The sequence below is a fragment of the Micromys minutus genome (genome assembly GCF_963924665.1).
Source record: "Micromys minutus genome assembly, chromosome: 20".
NCBI lineage: Eukaryota > Metazoa > Chordata > Mammalia > Rodentia > Muridae > Micromys > Micromys minutus.
The window spans coordinates 13,987,603-14,001,430 of record NC_137955.1 but is presented as its reverse complement, the minus strand read 5'-3'; the positions used below and the strand labels follow the sequence as shown (position 1 = coordinate 14,001,430).

Below are 13,828 nucleotides of genomic sequence, written 5' to 3'. Positions count from 1 at the left end.
TAACACAACGTCAGGCATCCGGCAAGTACTTACTATTGAATGATCAATCCGGAACCTGACTGGCCCCCCTCCCCCACCCCTGGGGGAGTACTGAGGATTGAACTTAGGACCTCATACTTATGAGGCAAATGCTGTCCCACTAACCTACACCTCTAGTTGCCATGTTATTTTGGAGGAAGACTATGTAAGAATATCCTAAATAACAGAATAGCATCTAATATATTTTGTATTTAAGTGGAATCTTGACTAGTTAATCAGACCAATGTATCCTGATGCTGGATATGACTAAATATTACTGGACTGATGAGACTGAGGGGTGGGGTGTCAGAGTGGTGGGGCTCATCCCTGCCCTGGGACTGAGGGGTGGGGTGTCAGAGTGGTGGGGCTCATCCCTGCCCTGGGACTGAGGGGTGGGGTGTCAGAGTGGTGGGGCTCATCCCTGCTGTGGGACTGAGGGGTGGGGTGTCAGAGTGGTGGGGCTCATCCCTGCCCTGGGACTGAGGGGTGGGGTGTCAGAGTGGTGGGGCTCATCCCTGCTGTGGGACTGAGGGGTGGGGTGTCAGAGTGGTGGGGCTCATCCCTGCCCTGGGACTGAGGGGTGGGGTGTCAGAGTGGTGGGCTCATCCTTGCTGTGGGACTGAGGGGTGGGGTGTCAGAGTGGTGGGGCTCATCCCTGCCCTGGGACTGAGGGGTGGGGTGTCAGAGTGGTGGGGCTCATCCCTGCCCTGGGACTGAGGGGTGGGGTGTCAGAGTGGTGGGGCTCATCCCTGCTGTGGGACTGAGGGGTGGGGTGTCAGAGTGGTGGGGCTCATCCCTGCCCTGGGACTGAGGGGTGGGGTGTCAGAGTGGTGGGGCTCATCCCTGCTGTGGGACTGAGGGGTGGGGCTCATCCCTGCTGTGGGATTGAGGGGTGGGGTGTCAGAGTGGTGGGGCTCATCCCTGCTGTGGGACTGAGGGGTGGGGTGTCAGAGTGGTGGGGCTCATCCCTGCTCTGAGACCATAAGGCACAGCTTGCCATTTTAAACTTTTAGAACAGTGGGAAGTCAAGAAAATAAATTGAAATTTGGTTTGGAAACAGTAATTTTACTTAAAGAAGCCAGAAAATTAGTTTTCTTTATTAGCATTAAAGGTTTTGGAAAGTTATGACTTTTCCAGGGCTTTTGGCCAGAAACAGGGCAACACTTAGCTAAAGTGCCAGTCATGAAAAACGTCCTTAGAGGGAGAGAACACACTGGCTCACAAGGATGGGGCATCAGGTCCCTGTCAACATGATATATACCTTTCCAGAAGACCAGGACATCAAAGAAGGCTCCTTATAGCCTGACACAGGACACAGGCACAGTCATTTGAGAAATTCAGCCCTGCCGAGGATGGAACCCAGCTGCTTCTGCCAGCGCCAGCGTTAGGAGGCAATATTTCCTAGCCAAATTCCACTAACAAAATCCCAGAGATATTTTTCTTAAAACTAATTCTGATTTATTTAAATAAAAAGACAAAAACATGTCAGGGAATATTGTTTAGATTCTGGGTTTCCATCAGGGCTGCTTTATAATATGTGCTTATACAATGTTAAGTGGAGTCGGGGCCAGACAGCATGTGAGGCCGGCCAGGTCAGTGTGAGACCAGGGATTCATTTCCCTTTGTGTCACAGACTGGGAACATGCTAGTGTTAAACACCAACTAGAGAAGAACTTGTTTTGGGGCTTTTAAGTTGGTATGAAGTTGAGTTAAACACAAAATTCAAATCACCACCAGCTTCTACAAAACAACACATCAATACCGTGTAAGGAAAACAGGCAGCACACTACTCCCTGCTGCTATGGACTGTGGGGGTTTCAGTGAGAAATTCCTCATGTGCTTATGTGTCTGAACACTTGGTCCACTGCTGGTTTGGGGCCCACTGTTGGGGGAGTTATAAAGCTCTTAGGACATGAAGTACTACTAGAGGAAGTACGTCACTGCGGGTGGCCTGTGAGTTTATCCATTCACACTCTCCTTCTATATGCAGATGAAATGTGGTTTGCCAGTCCTGCTTTGGTGCCTGCTCCCATGGGAGGGCATTATGGGACTCCCTCTTCGGAATTGTAAGCCAAAATAAACTCTTGCTTTTGGTCATAGTATTTTATGACAGTAACAGAAACCAAGCAAAACAAAAACACTATTACATCAATGAATGTAAACATTTGACATTTTGAATATTCATATTTAAAAAAATCAAAACTTTGGAAACTTTATAAACCTTTGTAGCACCCAGTGTATTACTAATTACATCCCACATTAGTCAGTTATGTTTCCTGCCCATGAGCCATAGGAAATAAATACTCCAGCGTTAATAGAGAAGAAAGAACAACAGCTTAAAGAAGCAATTAAATGTCACAAAATACATTTTAGAGAAAAGCTGCAAATCCCAAAAAAGCAAATACATGTAACATATTTCTATTAGCTGGTGAGAACAGTGAGTACAATCTGGGGAACAGGAAGAAACTGAAAACGGGTCCTTTGCTTCTGAGCATCCCTCCTCTTCTGCCATGCCCCCAACCTATGACTTGCTGCTGCTCTCACAATGCTCAGCGTTAACTGTTTTGTGCACTGTTGAGCACACTCTTTCTTCACTAGTTAAACAAACAAACAAACAAACACACACACAAGCTCCTCTAGGACATGCATGCTGTCTTACACAGCCTTTAGCTCCTCCAAAGTCATGCATGTGCAGTGCTGACTATTCAATTATTTAAACAGAACACTTAAGGGAATGATAATTAAAAACACACATCAGACATTTCCTTGGTAAGTTTCAAGTAGAAGCAGAGGCGCCACAGCTACAGTGAGTAGTGAAGCAGCATTTCTAATACACATTTAATGTAAACGAAGCATTTCCCTTTAAAACAGCCTCTTCCAAGGGTCCAAGTACTTATTCCTCATTCCAAAGACAGTTTTTGGAGTGTGCTGATACCAACGATTTGGCACAATTGTCCACATTCACAGGTATAAAACTTACCTCTATTTTTTTCCTTTCCTAGATTTTAATAGTAGCTCAGCTCAAGTCAATCCACAGATTCTCTAAGGAATATCTCAGTAAACAGCTTATTTTATAGACTTTAGTGTCCTCAGGTGTGTGTGAAAGGATCAAAAGGCCAGCCGTGAAACAGAGGGTGAAACTGGCTTAATTAGAAAGTTCAGAGACGAAAGCAGAGAAAGGGTAAGACTAGCTGCCTGAGGGTTCCTACCTTACCACTCTCACACAAGCCAGGACACACGCACTCATGCAGAGTTCTCTGACTAAGCCAAGTGGCAGGCCTAGGGGGGGTCTCATGAGGAAGACAAAAACAAAAACATAAGGAGACAGAGTCATTTGGCTTGGCTGACAGAACATCAGGAGGAGGTCTAAATTGTTACGTGTCCTTAAGAAAACAAAAGCATAAATCCGTATTATTTTCTCATCTGGAGGGTAGCATTCCTTGCCATATTTCTTTTTATCTATGAAATGGGCAAAACCACATCCAATTATCCTTGATTGTTAAAGCATTCAAGAATGTCTTTGGGGAGAAGAAAAGGAGTAAACGTCTCTAAAGTTCTCAAAGACAAAAGAAACTACTAAGAACATAGTGAGATTAAGTCAGGAACGTCTCTTACAACACCCAGTTCTGACCCAAATGTCTCTTAACGGAAGACTTTACAGTCATGAAGTTCCAGAGTTTCTCATGGGCTCCCACGCAACCTAGTGTCTACAGCTGTCTCTGCGAGCCAGAGCTTTTGAGACTAGCTCCACTGTACATGTAACTAGGCTCAAAGTTTGGACTATTAGCTGAATATTAAAGTCTGTAGAAATGAAATGACATACGTCTGAGACTGGTTTTTAAATGTCAGCAGAAAAGAAAAAGCAGGAGGGAGCAGGAGAAGCAAATTCAGCCAATTCTATAATTACTAAAACCAGGGATGGGTATGCTGGGAGTTTTTCCTATTGGTGCATTTGCTTGGCAGTTTTCATGATAAGACTTAAAAGTGTGAGAAATTACAGATCCTTATAAACACAGACCTGTGCTCTAATAGGAGGTAAAGCTAAGCTTAAAGAAATGAAAGCTGGTCTGAGATCTGGGGCTGCTCACTAGATCTACAAAAAACATTTTACCTGCCTTTTTCAACGTGGCACTGTCCTGGGAAGTGGAATCATGATACATTTTAAACAATTCAGTCAAGACAAGAGGAATCCAGATGCCTGTAGTTGTGAGTAGATCACAGATTGTGTTACACAGAAGACAGTCAGTTCTGGACTCTGGTTTAGCGTTTTGTTCAGAAGGAAGCGGGCAGGAGGGCCGGCTCTAAAGATCTGGATTTCTCGGTCTTATCAGAAGCTTTTCCTGAGGAGACCTACCTCTTCCCTTCCTGTTAAGGAGCAGATAGATGAACCAGGAGGACCTGGTACACTGGGCAGTCCCACCCTCGATATTCCTTTCTCTCTGAAGAGCATCACACACCCATCTCCACTGTGCTTCCTCCACTGGGCTGTTACAGTCCTTGCTGTTCTCAAGGGCAAGCAAGGACAACTGCTTTTGTTCCAGTGTGAGATCTGGCTTGGGATCGTAACCTCAATCTAAGTCACTGGGGCTGGATTCGAATTAAGAGTCAGCAACAGACTCTGCACAAGTTGATCTGACACCTAACTCCTTTTTGTTTTCTCTCTTTTCTTTTAGTGACTTGAGACAAGATTTTATATAGCCAGTCTGGTTTCAAACTGGCCATAACCAGTTTGGTCCCCAGAGTGAGTTTTAGGACAGCAAGGGGGAAATACAGAGAAAGCCTTTCTCAAGGAGAAAAACGAAAGCAAACAACATCCAGTTCCTCTTACCCTGTCTCCTAAGTGCTCACTGACACACAAGCTATCCCACTGGCCCTATTCCACACACAGTTTCTGAGGGACTGCCACTATTTAAAGTGTTTTGTTCTTCAGATTAAGTATTGAGTTAGGAATTCATCTCATTAATAATGATGCCATGGAAACTTCTTTTAAAATGAGGTATTTGTTTTACTGTTAGAGACAGCAGAGGTTTGGGCAAACTGTAGAAGCGGTCCAGCAAGTAAGAAGGTAGAAGGGTGTACACTGAAACACACATAGGGTCTAGCAACATGACCCAAGACCCCTGAGAGTCTTTGCTGTAGGTGAAACATGCCCACCTAACTTATCAACAAAACATCAGTAGGATTCCTACCACATTTCTATTTGGATACATGGGAAAGAGGGTCACTGAAAGGTCAAGTACAGAAACACTTGTGAGCAGACCATCATTCCCCTTGCTTCCAGTGGTCTCAGAACAACACTTAGAATCACAGCAGTGACAGCATTTTCAAGTTCTTTTATGCAGAACGGTGGCCAAGGTTCAGAACACCATGAGAAATCTTGAGAAAAGAGCTTTCACATGAAAAACTGAGCAATCAGGTTCGCCAGGCCCAAAATGATGATGATCACATGAAACACTAACTTAGGCCATGTCAGACGATCCTCTTGGTGCAGGGAGATTATGTAGATGAGAGAAGGGTATATGAACACAAAAGCCAGGCCGCATGCTGCCCCCGAGTACCTGCAAAAGAGACGTTCCGCTTAAGTAGTTTTAGTGTATTTCTGATGCTTTATAGTTAAGTAAATACAGTATGATTTAAACTGTTCTCAGTCTTACTTTGAAACAAAATTTGTCATTTGTTACTGACATATGAGTTTAAAACTTGTTTCCTTTAAATTAATAAAAATACCATTTCCTTCTTGTATCTGCACAGTAAAGATTTTTTTATTCATTCATTTATTTCTATTCATAAAATCTCAGAGACATCGGGAGACGGGCTTTCACTTGTTTTGATCTTTTTAAGGAAGCATCTTGTGTAGACCTAGCTGGCCTTGAACTTGTAATATAGCTGAGGATGTTTTCCTGCCTCTGCTTCCTAAATGAAGTACGTCAAACATCATATTGGTTTATGAGGTGCTGGGGATGGAGCCCTGGGGCCAAAGCACAGTACCAAATGAGCTACATCCCTAGACTCATTTTTTACCTTTATCAAGTCATTCAGGATTTGTGAGCATCTATTTATGAATGAGAAAAGATGAATTTGTCTGTAGCATTCAGCATAATAATTATTAAGGATGACAGAAATCCTTAAATAAGTTTGTGACAGAGAAGCAGGAATTTCCCCCATTTTTAAAAATACTTTAACAGGAACTTTAAAGTCCATTATATCCACAGGCCCCACAGAACACTCTCCCCACAGTCCCCACAGAACACTCTCCCCACAGAACACTCTCCCCACAGAACACTCTCCCCACAGTCCCCACAGAACACTCTCCCCACAGAACACTCTCCCCACAGTCCCCACAGAACACTCTCCCCACAGAACACTCTCCCCACAGTCCCCACAGAACACTCTCCCCACAGAACACTCTCCCCACAGTCCCCACAGAACACTCTCCCCACAGAACACTCTCCCCACAGAACACTCTCCCCACAGAACACTCTCCCCACAGAACACTCTCCTCCACAGGCCCCACAGAACACTCTCCCCACAGAACACTCTCCCCACAGAACACTCTCCCCACAGAACACTCTCCTCCACAGAACACTCTCCCCACAGAACACTCTCCCCACAGAACACTCTCCCCTCAGGCCCCACAGAACACTCTCCCCACAGAACACTCTCCCCTCAGGCCCCACAGAACACTCTCCCCACAGGCCCCACAGAACACTCTCCCTACAGGCCCCACAGAATACTGTGTCCCACAGGCTCCACAGACAGAACACTGTCCCTCATGGGTGACACAGAACACTTGCTCCCACAGCCCCTTCTCTACCAGAGGTCAGCAACAATGAAATTTAATGAGCACCCTACCAAACATCAGAAAGTATACTTGCACACTACCAGTCTTAAACACGGACAGAAAATTCATTCAGTTAAAAATCAACAGTAGTGATGATACCAGAACATGATTTGCAGAATCATACCTTATGATCCCTCCTATGTTTGGGTAGAAACAGGCCATGGTCACTCCAGCTCCCACAATAACTAAGTTAAGAATCAGCACATGGAAAATGCTAGTAGAAGAAGAGAGTTTATATAAAAGAAAAAAATACAAAACAGGTAAGTTATAATCAATTTTTAGGAGAATAAAATCCATTCTTAACCTCTTTAAAATGATTGTCTTTAATCTGCCAGAAAAACTGAAATACACTACTCAGTGCTGGTAATGAGACAGTGAGATTGGCCTTTTAATCCAATTAAATAAAAAGGCAAATTTTGTAAATGCAAACTAGGAGTATGCACCAGAGTGCACATTCTATATATAATCTTATTTGGAATATCTTGAGAAAACAGAACCATGAAAAAAACTATTAAGATACTTGTAGAAAAATAAGAAAACTACAGAACAAGAAAACCAACAGGTTACTTGACAAAACACAGAAAAACTATTAAACGCTAATATCATTATTTATGTAGATAACCAAGAACTACCTAAATAATTTGGAAAGAAGCTAGTTGAATTTTCACTAAACAAAAAAATCTAAAGAAAAAAATGGAGGGTAAGAAGATATGGGGGAGAATATTGTCAATGTATGAAAAGGAAAAGTATTCATGCTAATATGTGGTTAGCACACATCTTGGTAAATGACAGAGATATTAGGTATCAAGATTTTATTATTCACCCAGAATTTCAGCCTTCAACTTTTTATACCTTTGTTGTTTTACTAAAAGAAAACCTTTTTCCAAGTGAATTCTTTTTCAGAAGACTTGGAGGTAAACAGCGTTCTCATAACAGAGCAAGACACCATATGATTTACAAAAGCAACACATGGGGCAAAGGCACCTGCCTGTATTCTCTACTGGAATTCTCACTCCAACACTTTCAAAAGAAAACAAAACAAAACAAAAGATATTTATTAACTACATCCGTGAGAGGGCTGGGGATACAGCTCAGTGGTCCACATTCACCTAATATGCTCAAGGCCTAGGTTTGATTTCCATCGCCCACAGGGTGAAGGGCAAAGCTTAGTTTTTTGGATCTCATACTTGGAGTATATATCATTTTGATACTCTGTGTTCACAGGGAAGCAATCAGGTACACCTGCACACCCAAGTTTAATTTTCACATTAAATATTGATGGATGTGTCTTTGGAAATGAAGGATCCTGGTAATCTTCAATAAAATGTCTGAGTATAGAGAAGCCCTGAGTCCAGAAATGCATACACTGTCTGTGGAGCATGCGACTGTAGGGCAAATGACAGTGTGTACCTGTCACAGGGAAGTCTGGAAACACAATGACGCTCTGTGGACATCTCTCTTGGATAAGGGTAACTACTCCAACAGAGCTTTTTAAAAAGAGCGCACAATTCCCCCATGCTTACTAATAAGCTAAAATTCCCAATTTAAAAGTTTAACAATTCAAACTTGTTTTAAGTACATAAGAAATTAAACTCATTCTATGTCTCACCTTCAACACTAAATACCGAGGATTTCTATGAAAATATACAACTACTAATAATAAACATACATGAGTTAGTATCCAGTAATTAGAAGTACTGCCTCTTACTAGCATACCCACCAGTATCGGTTCCAAGTGCTATAAACTTCTTAGCAAGGTGTTCTCAGTAGCTGTTAACTGCTCACATAAATATAGCAAACATCAAAGCTGACTGACTCTCCTGGAAGGAGTGGACATCACATTGTCCCAGACAAGGGAGCGCCTTCTCTATTTAAAACTCTTCTGGGAAACAGTGTGCTAATCCTTTAGTAACCATTTCATTAGGCAATTTTTTTTTATAGCCAAAGGATCTGTCACATTTTAAACTGACCTATTTGAACTGTCATTTGTTGCTTGGCACATCTTGCTGGTCAAGAGAAGAACCCTTACCTAGGATAAATGTCACCGAAGATATGGCCCAAGAGCTGAACTCGAGCCAAGTAGCCTAAGAGTGGGTACACAGTCACCATCTGGAACAGCAGGAATATCCTTGCAATGAAGGACAAGATGTCACCGCTAGGGAAGTTGTCTAAGAAGTTCTAGTCAAGAAAGACAATGAAGTCATGTCAAAATGCAGTTCAGCACATTCAAGTTCACAACATTTTCTGCTGAGTTTGCACAAAGGCAATCCCCAAATAGTGGTTTATGAACCGATGCCCATCTACAAACTGCTTGCTAACTATTTGTCAAGAGGTAATTAGAAACTAAAATTACATACTTAGAAACTAATTAAAAATCGACACTGGCATATATTTTATAAATGTTCTGGACTGAATATTACTCTATATTAGAATAATAAAGAAAACTTTGTTCTTCACAACAGACAGACCAAGAAACAAGGCTGTACAAAGTTCAAATACAATAAGCAAATCTGTTCCTAATTTACTTAAATGGCAAATTAAATTTGATGGCACTGTATCTTTGCTATAGTTTTCTGCCTTTTCTTCCTTTGACACTGCAGCACTTTCAAAGAGTGTGCACGGTGAGTGTGCATCTGTCACCTGTGCATGGTGAGTGTGCATCTGTCACCTGTGCATGGTGAGTGTGCATCTGTCACCTGTGCATGGTGAGTGTGCATCTGTCACCTGTGCATGGTGAGTGTGCATCTGTCACCTGTGCATGGTGAGTGTGCATCTGTCACCTGTGCATGGTGAGTGTGCATCTGACTCCTTGTGCCATCGGCTCTTGTATCCAGCACTAAGCAGGAAGGATTTACTTTTATACTTAGGCTTGCTTTTTTCCTTTCAGTTGGGTATCTAAAAAATTTAATTGAGAATTGCACTTTTCCTTTCAACTATGAATACTACAAATATTCCTCTTCCCTGGGAAGAGAGCTTTATGCAGACATATTCCTATGGGGGAAAGTTTCTGTAAATGCTTGGCAGCCACAGAACTTCCACAAAGAGAACATTTGCAGCTACCACACCACAGCAGCTGCTGTCTCCTTGTAGAGAACATTATCAACGCTGCTGAAACACACTTTGTAACTCGCTTAAAACACCACCACTGAACTCCAAGAGGGTTACCTCTGACCAGAAAGTCACCCATGATATGGTGTTTTTCATAAGAAATTCTTTAATACTGAAGATGCTATTATTTCTAAGTTTTAATACAAGTTAGTGCCTTACCTGTTCAATACAATCTTTGGGTAACGGAGGCGAGGGGAATGATGCAAAAACCAGGACACCAATATAGAGATAGGTCAATGTCACCAGCATATAAGCAATGCACAGGTCTCTCACCTGTATGCAAACACAGATTAAAATGCTCGATCAATACAAAGAAGTCATAGTAAGTCTACTTAAGTACGGATGACAGAGAAATCCAAGTTTATCTTTTTATTCTGTATGTTCGTATATTTTCACAGAATGCAGTAAAACACAGACACATATACATGTATAAATCTGATTAAATTACTCTAATTTTTATTTTTTAAAACTTTTCTAGAGTATGTAGATTAAACTAGAAGATTTTGGATGCTAATATAAACTGTGGTTTTAACATGACTGAAGTCTTAATTTCAAAAGGTAACATTTGTCAAATTAAAAAAACAAGTATAATAACAAAGACAACGAGAGAGTATAAGCCACTTTTGCTTCACCTGCAAATTTAAAAAAAATCTTTTTTAGCAAATTAGCTGTTATCATCAAAGTATGCGTAGGCCACAGGAGTAGAAGATATTATAAGATATTTAATGAAGAAGGAACACTAGTTAAAGAGCAGACAAGTGAGCACTAAGGACAAGCCTTACAAACTTAAACATAAAACAAAAGGGCATTTTTACAGCAGCTGTTCAAATAGCTGTCCGAAGCTATTACCGGAATCAGCAAACAAACACAGACTATTGAACCAAGCAGCCTGCTTTTTTCTACTGCTGTTCCCACCCTCCCAGTTCATGCAAAATAAAAAGCTCCAAGACACGGAGGGCAGCCAGCTGCTGGATCCAAGCAGAGCCGGACTCCACAGCTTGCAAACTGTCTGCAGCACTTAAATGACAGCCAAACAACTGTACACAAAGGAACTGCACCAACAGACCTACTCGTTTCAGATAGAAGTAACCCCAAAGCTAGGAAAACAGATTAGGAAGAAAATTCTATGTGATTTTTTAAGGTGGGTGGTATGGCAAGGATGTCTGGAACTAGAGAATATTCTAGATTTTTCTGAATGAGTTTTAAAATGGGCTAACACAGCAACAGCGGTTTATAAACTTGAGATTCATAAATCTGGTTGAGAAGCAAACAACAACCTGTGAGAAACCTTCAGGTCAGTTGGAAACTAACAACACAGCTTAGGACTCCCTTTCAGAAAGAGATAGGGCCTAGGCCTTGGGAGCTAGTTATGCAAATCGGTCCCAGGTCTTTCAAACCTCCGTGAGAGCTCACAGCTCAGGAGGGGCTTCCAAGGCCTTCCTCCTCAGTTCAAGAAGCTCCAGCGCTTAGCTCAGGCTAGAATTCAGTGTCCCCTGGGGTTGTGTCCCACTCTTGTGTGGGATCAGCAAAAACAAACCAAGGAATCCTATTTTCACATCAAAAAGTAGTTGGCTTCAATGACAAGCTTTCAAGACATTCCAGTCTCTACCTACTCAATCTGACTCAAAAATTAAGGCGGATTCCTTTAAAAAATATTATTTTTATGCATATGTGTGCTTGTGGGTGAATGTAAGTGCTGGCACCCCACAGTCCCCCTGGAGCTGGAGTTTTGGTGGCTGTGGGTACCTAATGTGGGTGTTGAGAATTAACTTAGGTTCTCTGAGAAGCAGAACAAGCTGAACCAGCTGTCCAGCCCGATATAGTCTCTTTAAGAAAAAAAATCGTGGGGATCTGGGGAGATGGCTCAGTAGTTAAAGGACCAGAGTTCAGATCTCCATTAACCCACATCAATGCCAATCCAAAGAGTAAAAGTGACTGGGAAGCCTAGCCACATCTGTGCGCTCTGGGTGTGACACAGAGACTCTGCTTCAATGAAGTGGTAAGCACAATCCAGGATGATTCCCAACTTCAACCTTGGGCTTCTCCACATGTCCACACATATGCATTGCATGCATGCACACACAGTGGAACAAACAAAAGACAAACCCCCAAAAGGCAGAATCATCTGTGTCAGAGAGAGATAGATATATAGACAGAGAGAGAGAGAGAGAGAGAGAGAGAGAGAGAGAGAGAGAGAGAGAGAGAGAGAGAGAGAGAGAGAGAGGATAGAAGGATTTCACTGATAGTCTTAACTTATATACCACCTGAATCACTTTAGTCCGACTTCCTGTAAAACAAGTACCTTAGTGAAATCCCAGGAGCCGTGAAGGATTATTCTATGGTTAAGGTGCCAGTGCTTCCCAACAAAACTGTGTTCCTTCCACTTCTGTCTTTTCAGGGTACTGGCCACACATGGCCATACTTGTTCTAATTTCATTACAGAAACAACCCACTTGAAAGTTATTACATCATTGTTTAATTGATGCATGTGCCTAGGTCTGTGTGTCAGTATGTGTGCATAGGAGTGCATGTGTTCACAGGGGCAATTAGAGGGTGTCGGATTCTTTGGAGCTTGAGTTACAAGCAGTTGTGAGCTGCCCAATGTAGGTGCTGGGAACTGAACTGGGGCTCTCTGCAAAGACAGTTCACACACTTAAAGGCTAAGTCATTGCTTTACTTCCCAAAATAATCAATTTTTTGAAAAAAGTTCTCAAGTGAAAAGATGTCCCTTGATATTAAAAACAGTTATTAGTTCTTTTATCAATTTTTTCCCCTCCAAATAGATGGAAATACCACTGGACTATGAGACCCTAGAGACAAGACTGTTTTCTTTTAAGCTTATACTTCCAATAGCCAGGACAATATTGGACATAACAGGAACTTGTAGGAGAAAATGCAGGCACGAGCTGGCAGCCAGCCTTCCTGGCACACTGAACTTCTAAGTAAGAAGCACAGCACACCGTGCCCCAGACGCCAGAACACTAAGTTCTGAAGCAGCCTGAGTCTGCGCTCTCCAGGTCTCCTTTAATGTGTCTTCCCCAGCCAGACACTGGTGTATGAGCGCTCACTGTCCAGACTGAGGTAACGTGCCAACAGTCACCGTCGGCAGACCTCTACTATAGAAGTGGCTGCTCACATGCAATAAGGCAGATACTATTCCCCGCAGTTGTCTCCAGAGTGCTTCTTCTCCTACCCTTTGCTCACCCACAGGCATGGTGGTCTTGCTGGGGAACGTCCTGGTAACAATGGCAGGAACTCAATATAGGTAAGACTATATCTACCAGCATCTACAGTAAGCCACCACAGGTCATCTCATCTGATCCCCATAAAACCTTATAACACAGAGGCAGCCCATTTCTTTACAGATGAGTTAAACTATGCACAGAAGTCACAAAAATTTGCTCATGGTTATATGGCGAATAGTTTGGTGAAACCAGTATATCCTATCTCCAAACAAGGTTATTCTGGTGACAAACTGTATAAACTTAGCTACTATGATCAAGAGTTTACTGGTCTAGGTATTTAAGCCATGTTTAATAATTTAAGAGAGGTAAAAAGGAGTAACAAAGAATGTAACAGGAAAGTATCATTAGAGATATAAGGAAATGCTAATGCCCGTGAGGACAGCCCTGTTTCATGCACTTGGCACACAGTAAGAGCAATTCAGAAGTTGTGTGTCTGTTTTCCTGAGGAAATACTGATGAGCAGAAATGATACTTTCATTATAAAATAGCCGAGGCTCAGTGGGACTGAATCATGTTGCCATGAATAGCACTCTCATATTGGGGCTTGCTATTCTTTCACACCCATGTCATCTCTGCACTAGGCCTAAAATACAGACGTCTAAAACCCCCTCTCATG

The 13,828-nt window shown here is 42.4% G+C and overlaps 1 protein-coding gene across 1 annotated transcript in view; it reads right to left on the bottom strand.

The window, feature by feature from the left end:
- Positions 1 to 5,023: 5,023 nt before the first annotated feature.
- The window catches only part of SLC38A9 (solute carrier family 38 member 9), a 69,463-nt gene continuing 60,658 nt past the window's right edge, over positions 5,024 to 13,828 (bottom strand). Inside the window, exons 12-15 of the mRNA XM_080933564.1 lie at positions 10,127 to 10,240; positions 8,889 to 9,037; positions 6,984 to 7,073; positions 5,024 to 5,576 (exon numbers count right to left, since the gene is read on the bottom strand). Of these exons, the coding sequence (XP_080789690.1) occupies positions 5,411 to 5,576; positions 6,984 to 7,073; positions 8,889 to 9,037; positions 10,127 to 10,240 (519 nt within the window). The 3' untranslated portion in view covers positions 5,024 to 5,410. The remainder of the gene's footprint in view (positions 5,577 to 6,983; positions 7,074 to 8,888; positions 9,038 to 10,126; positions 10,241 to 13,828) is intronic.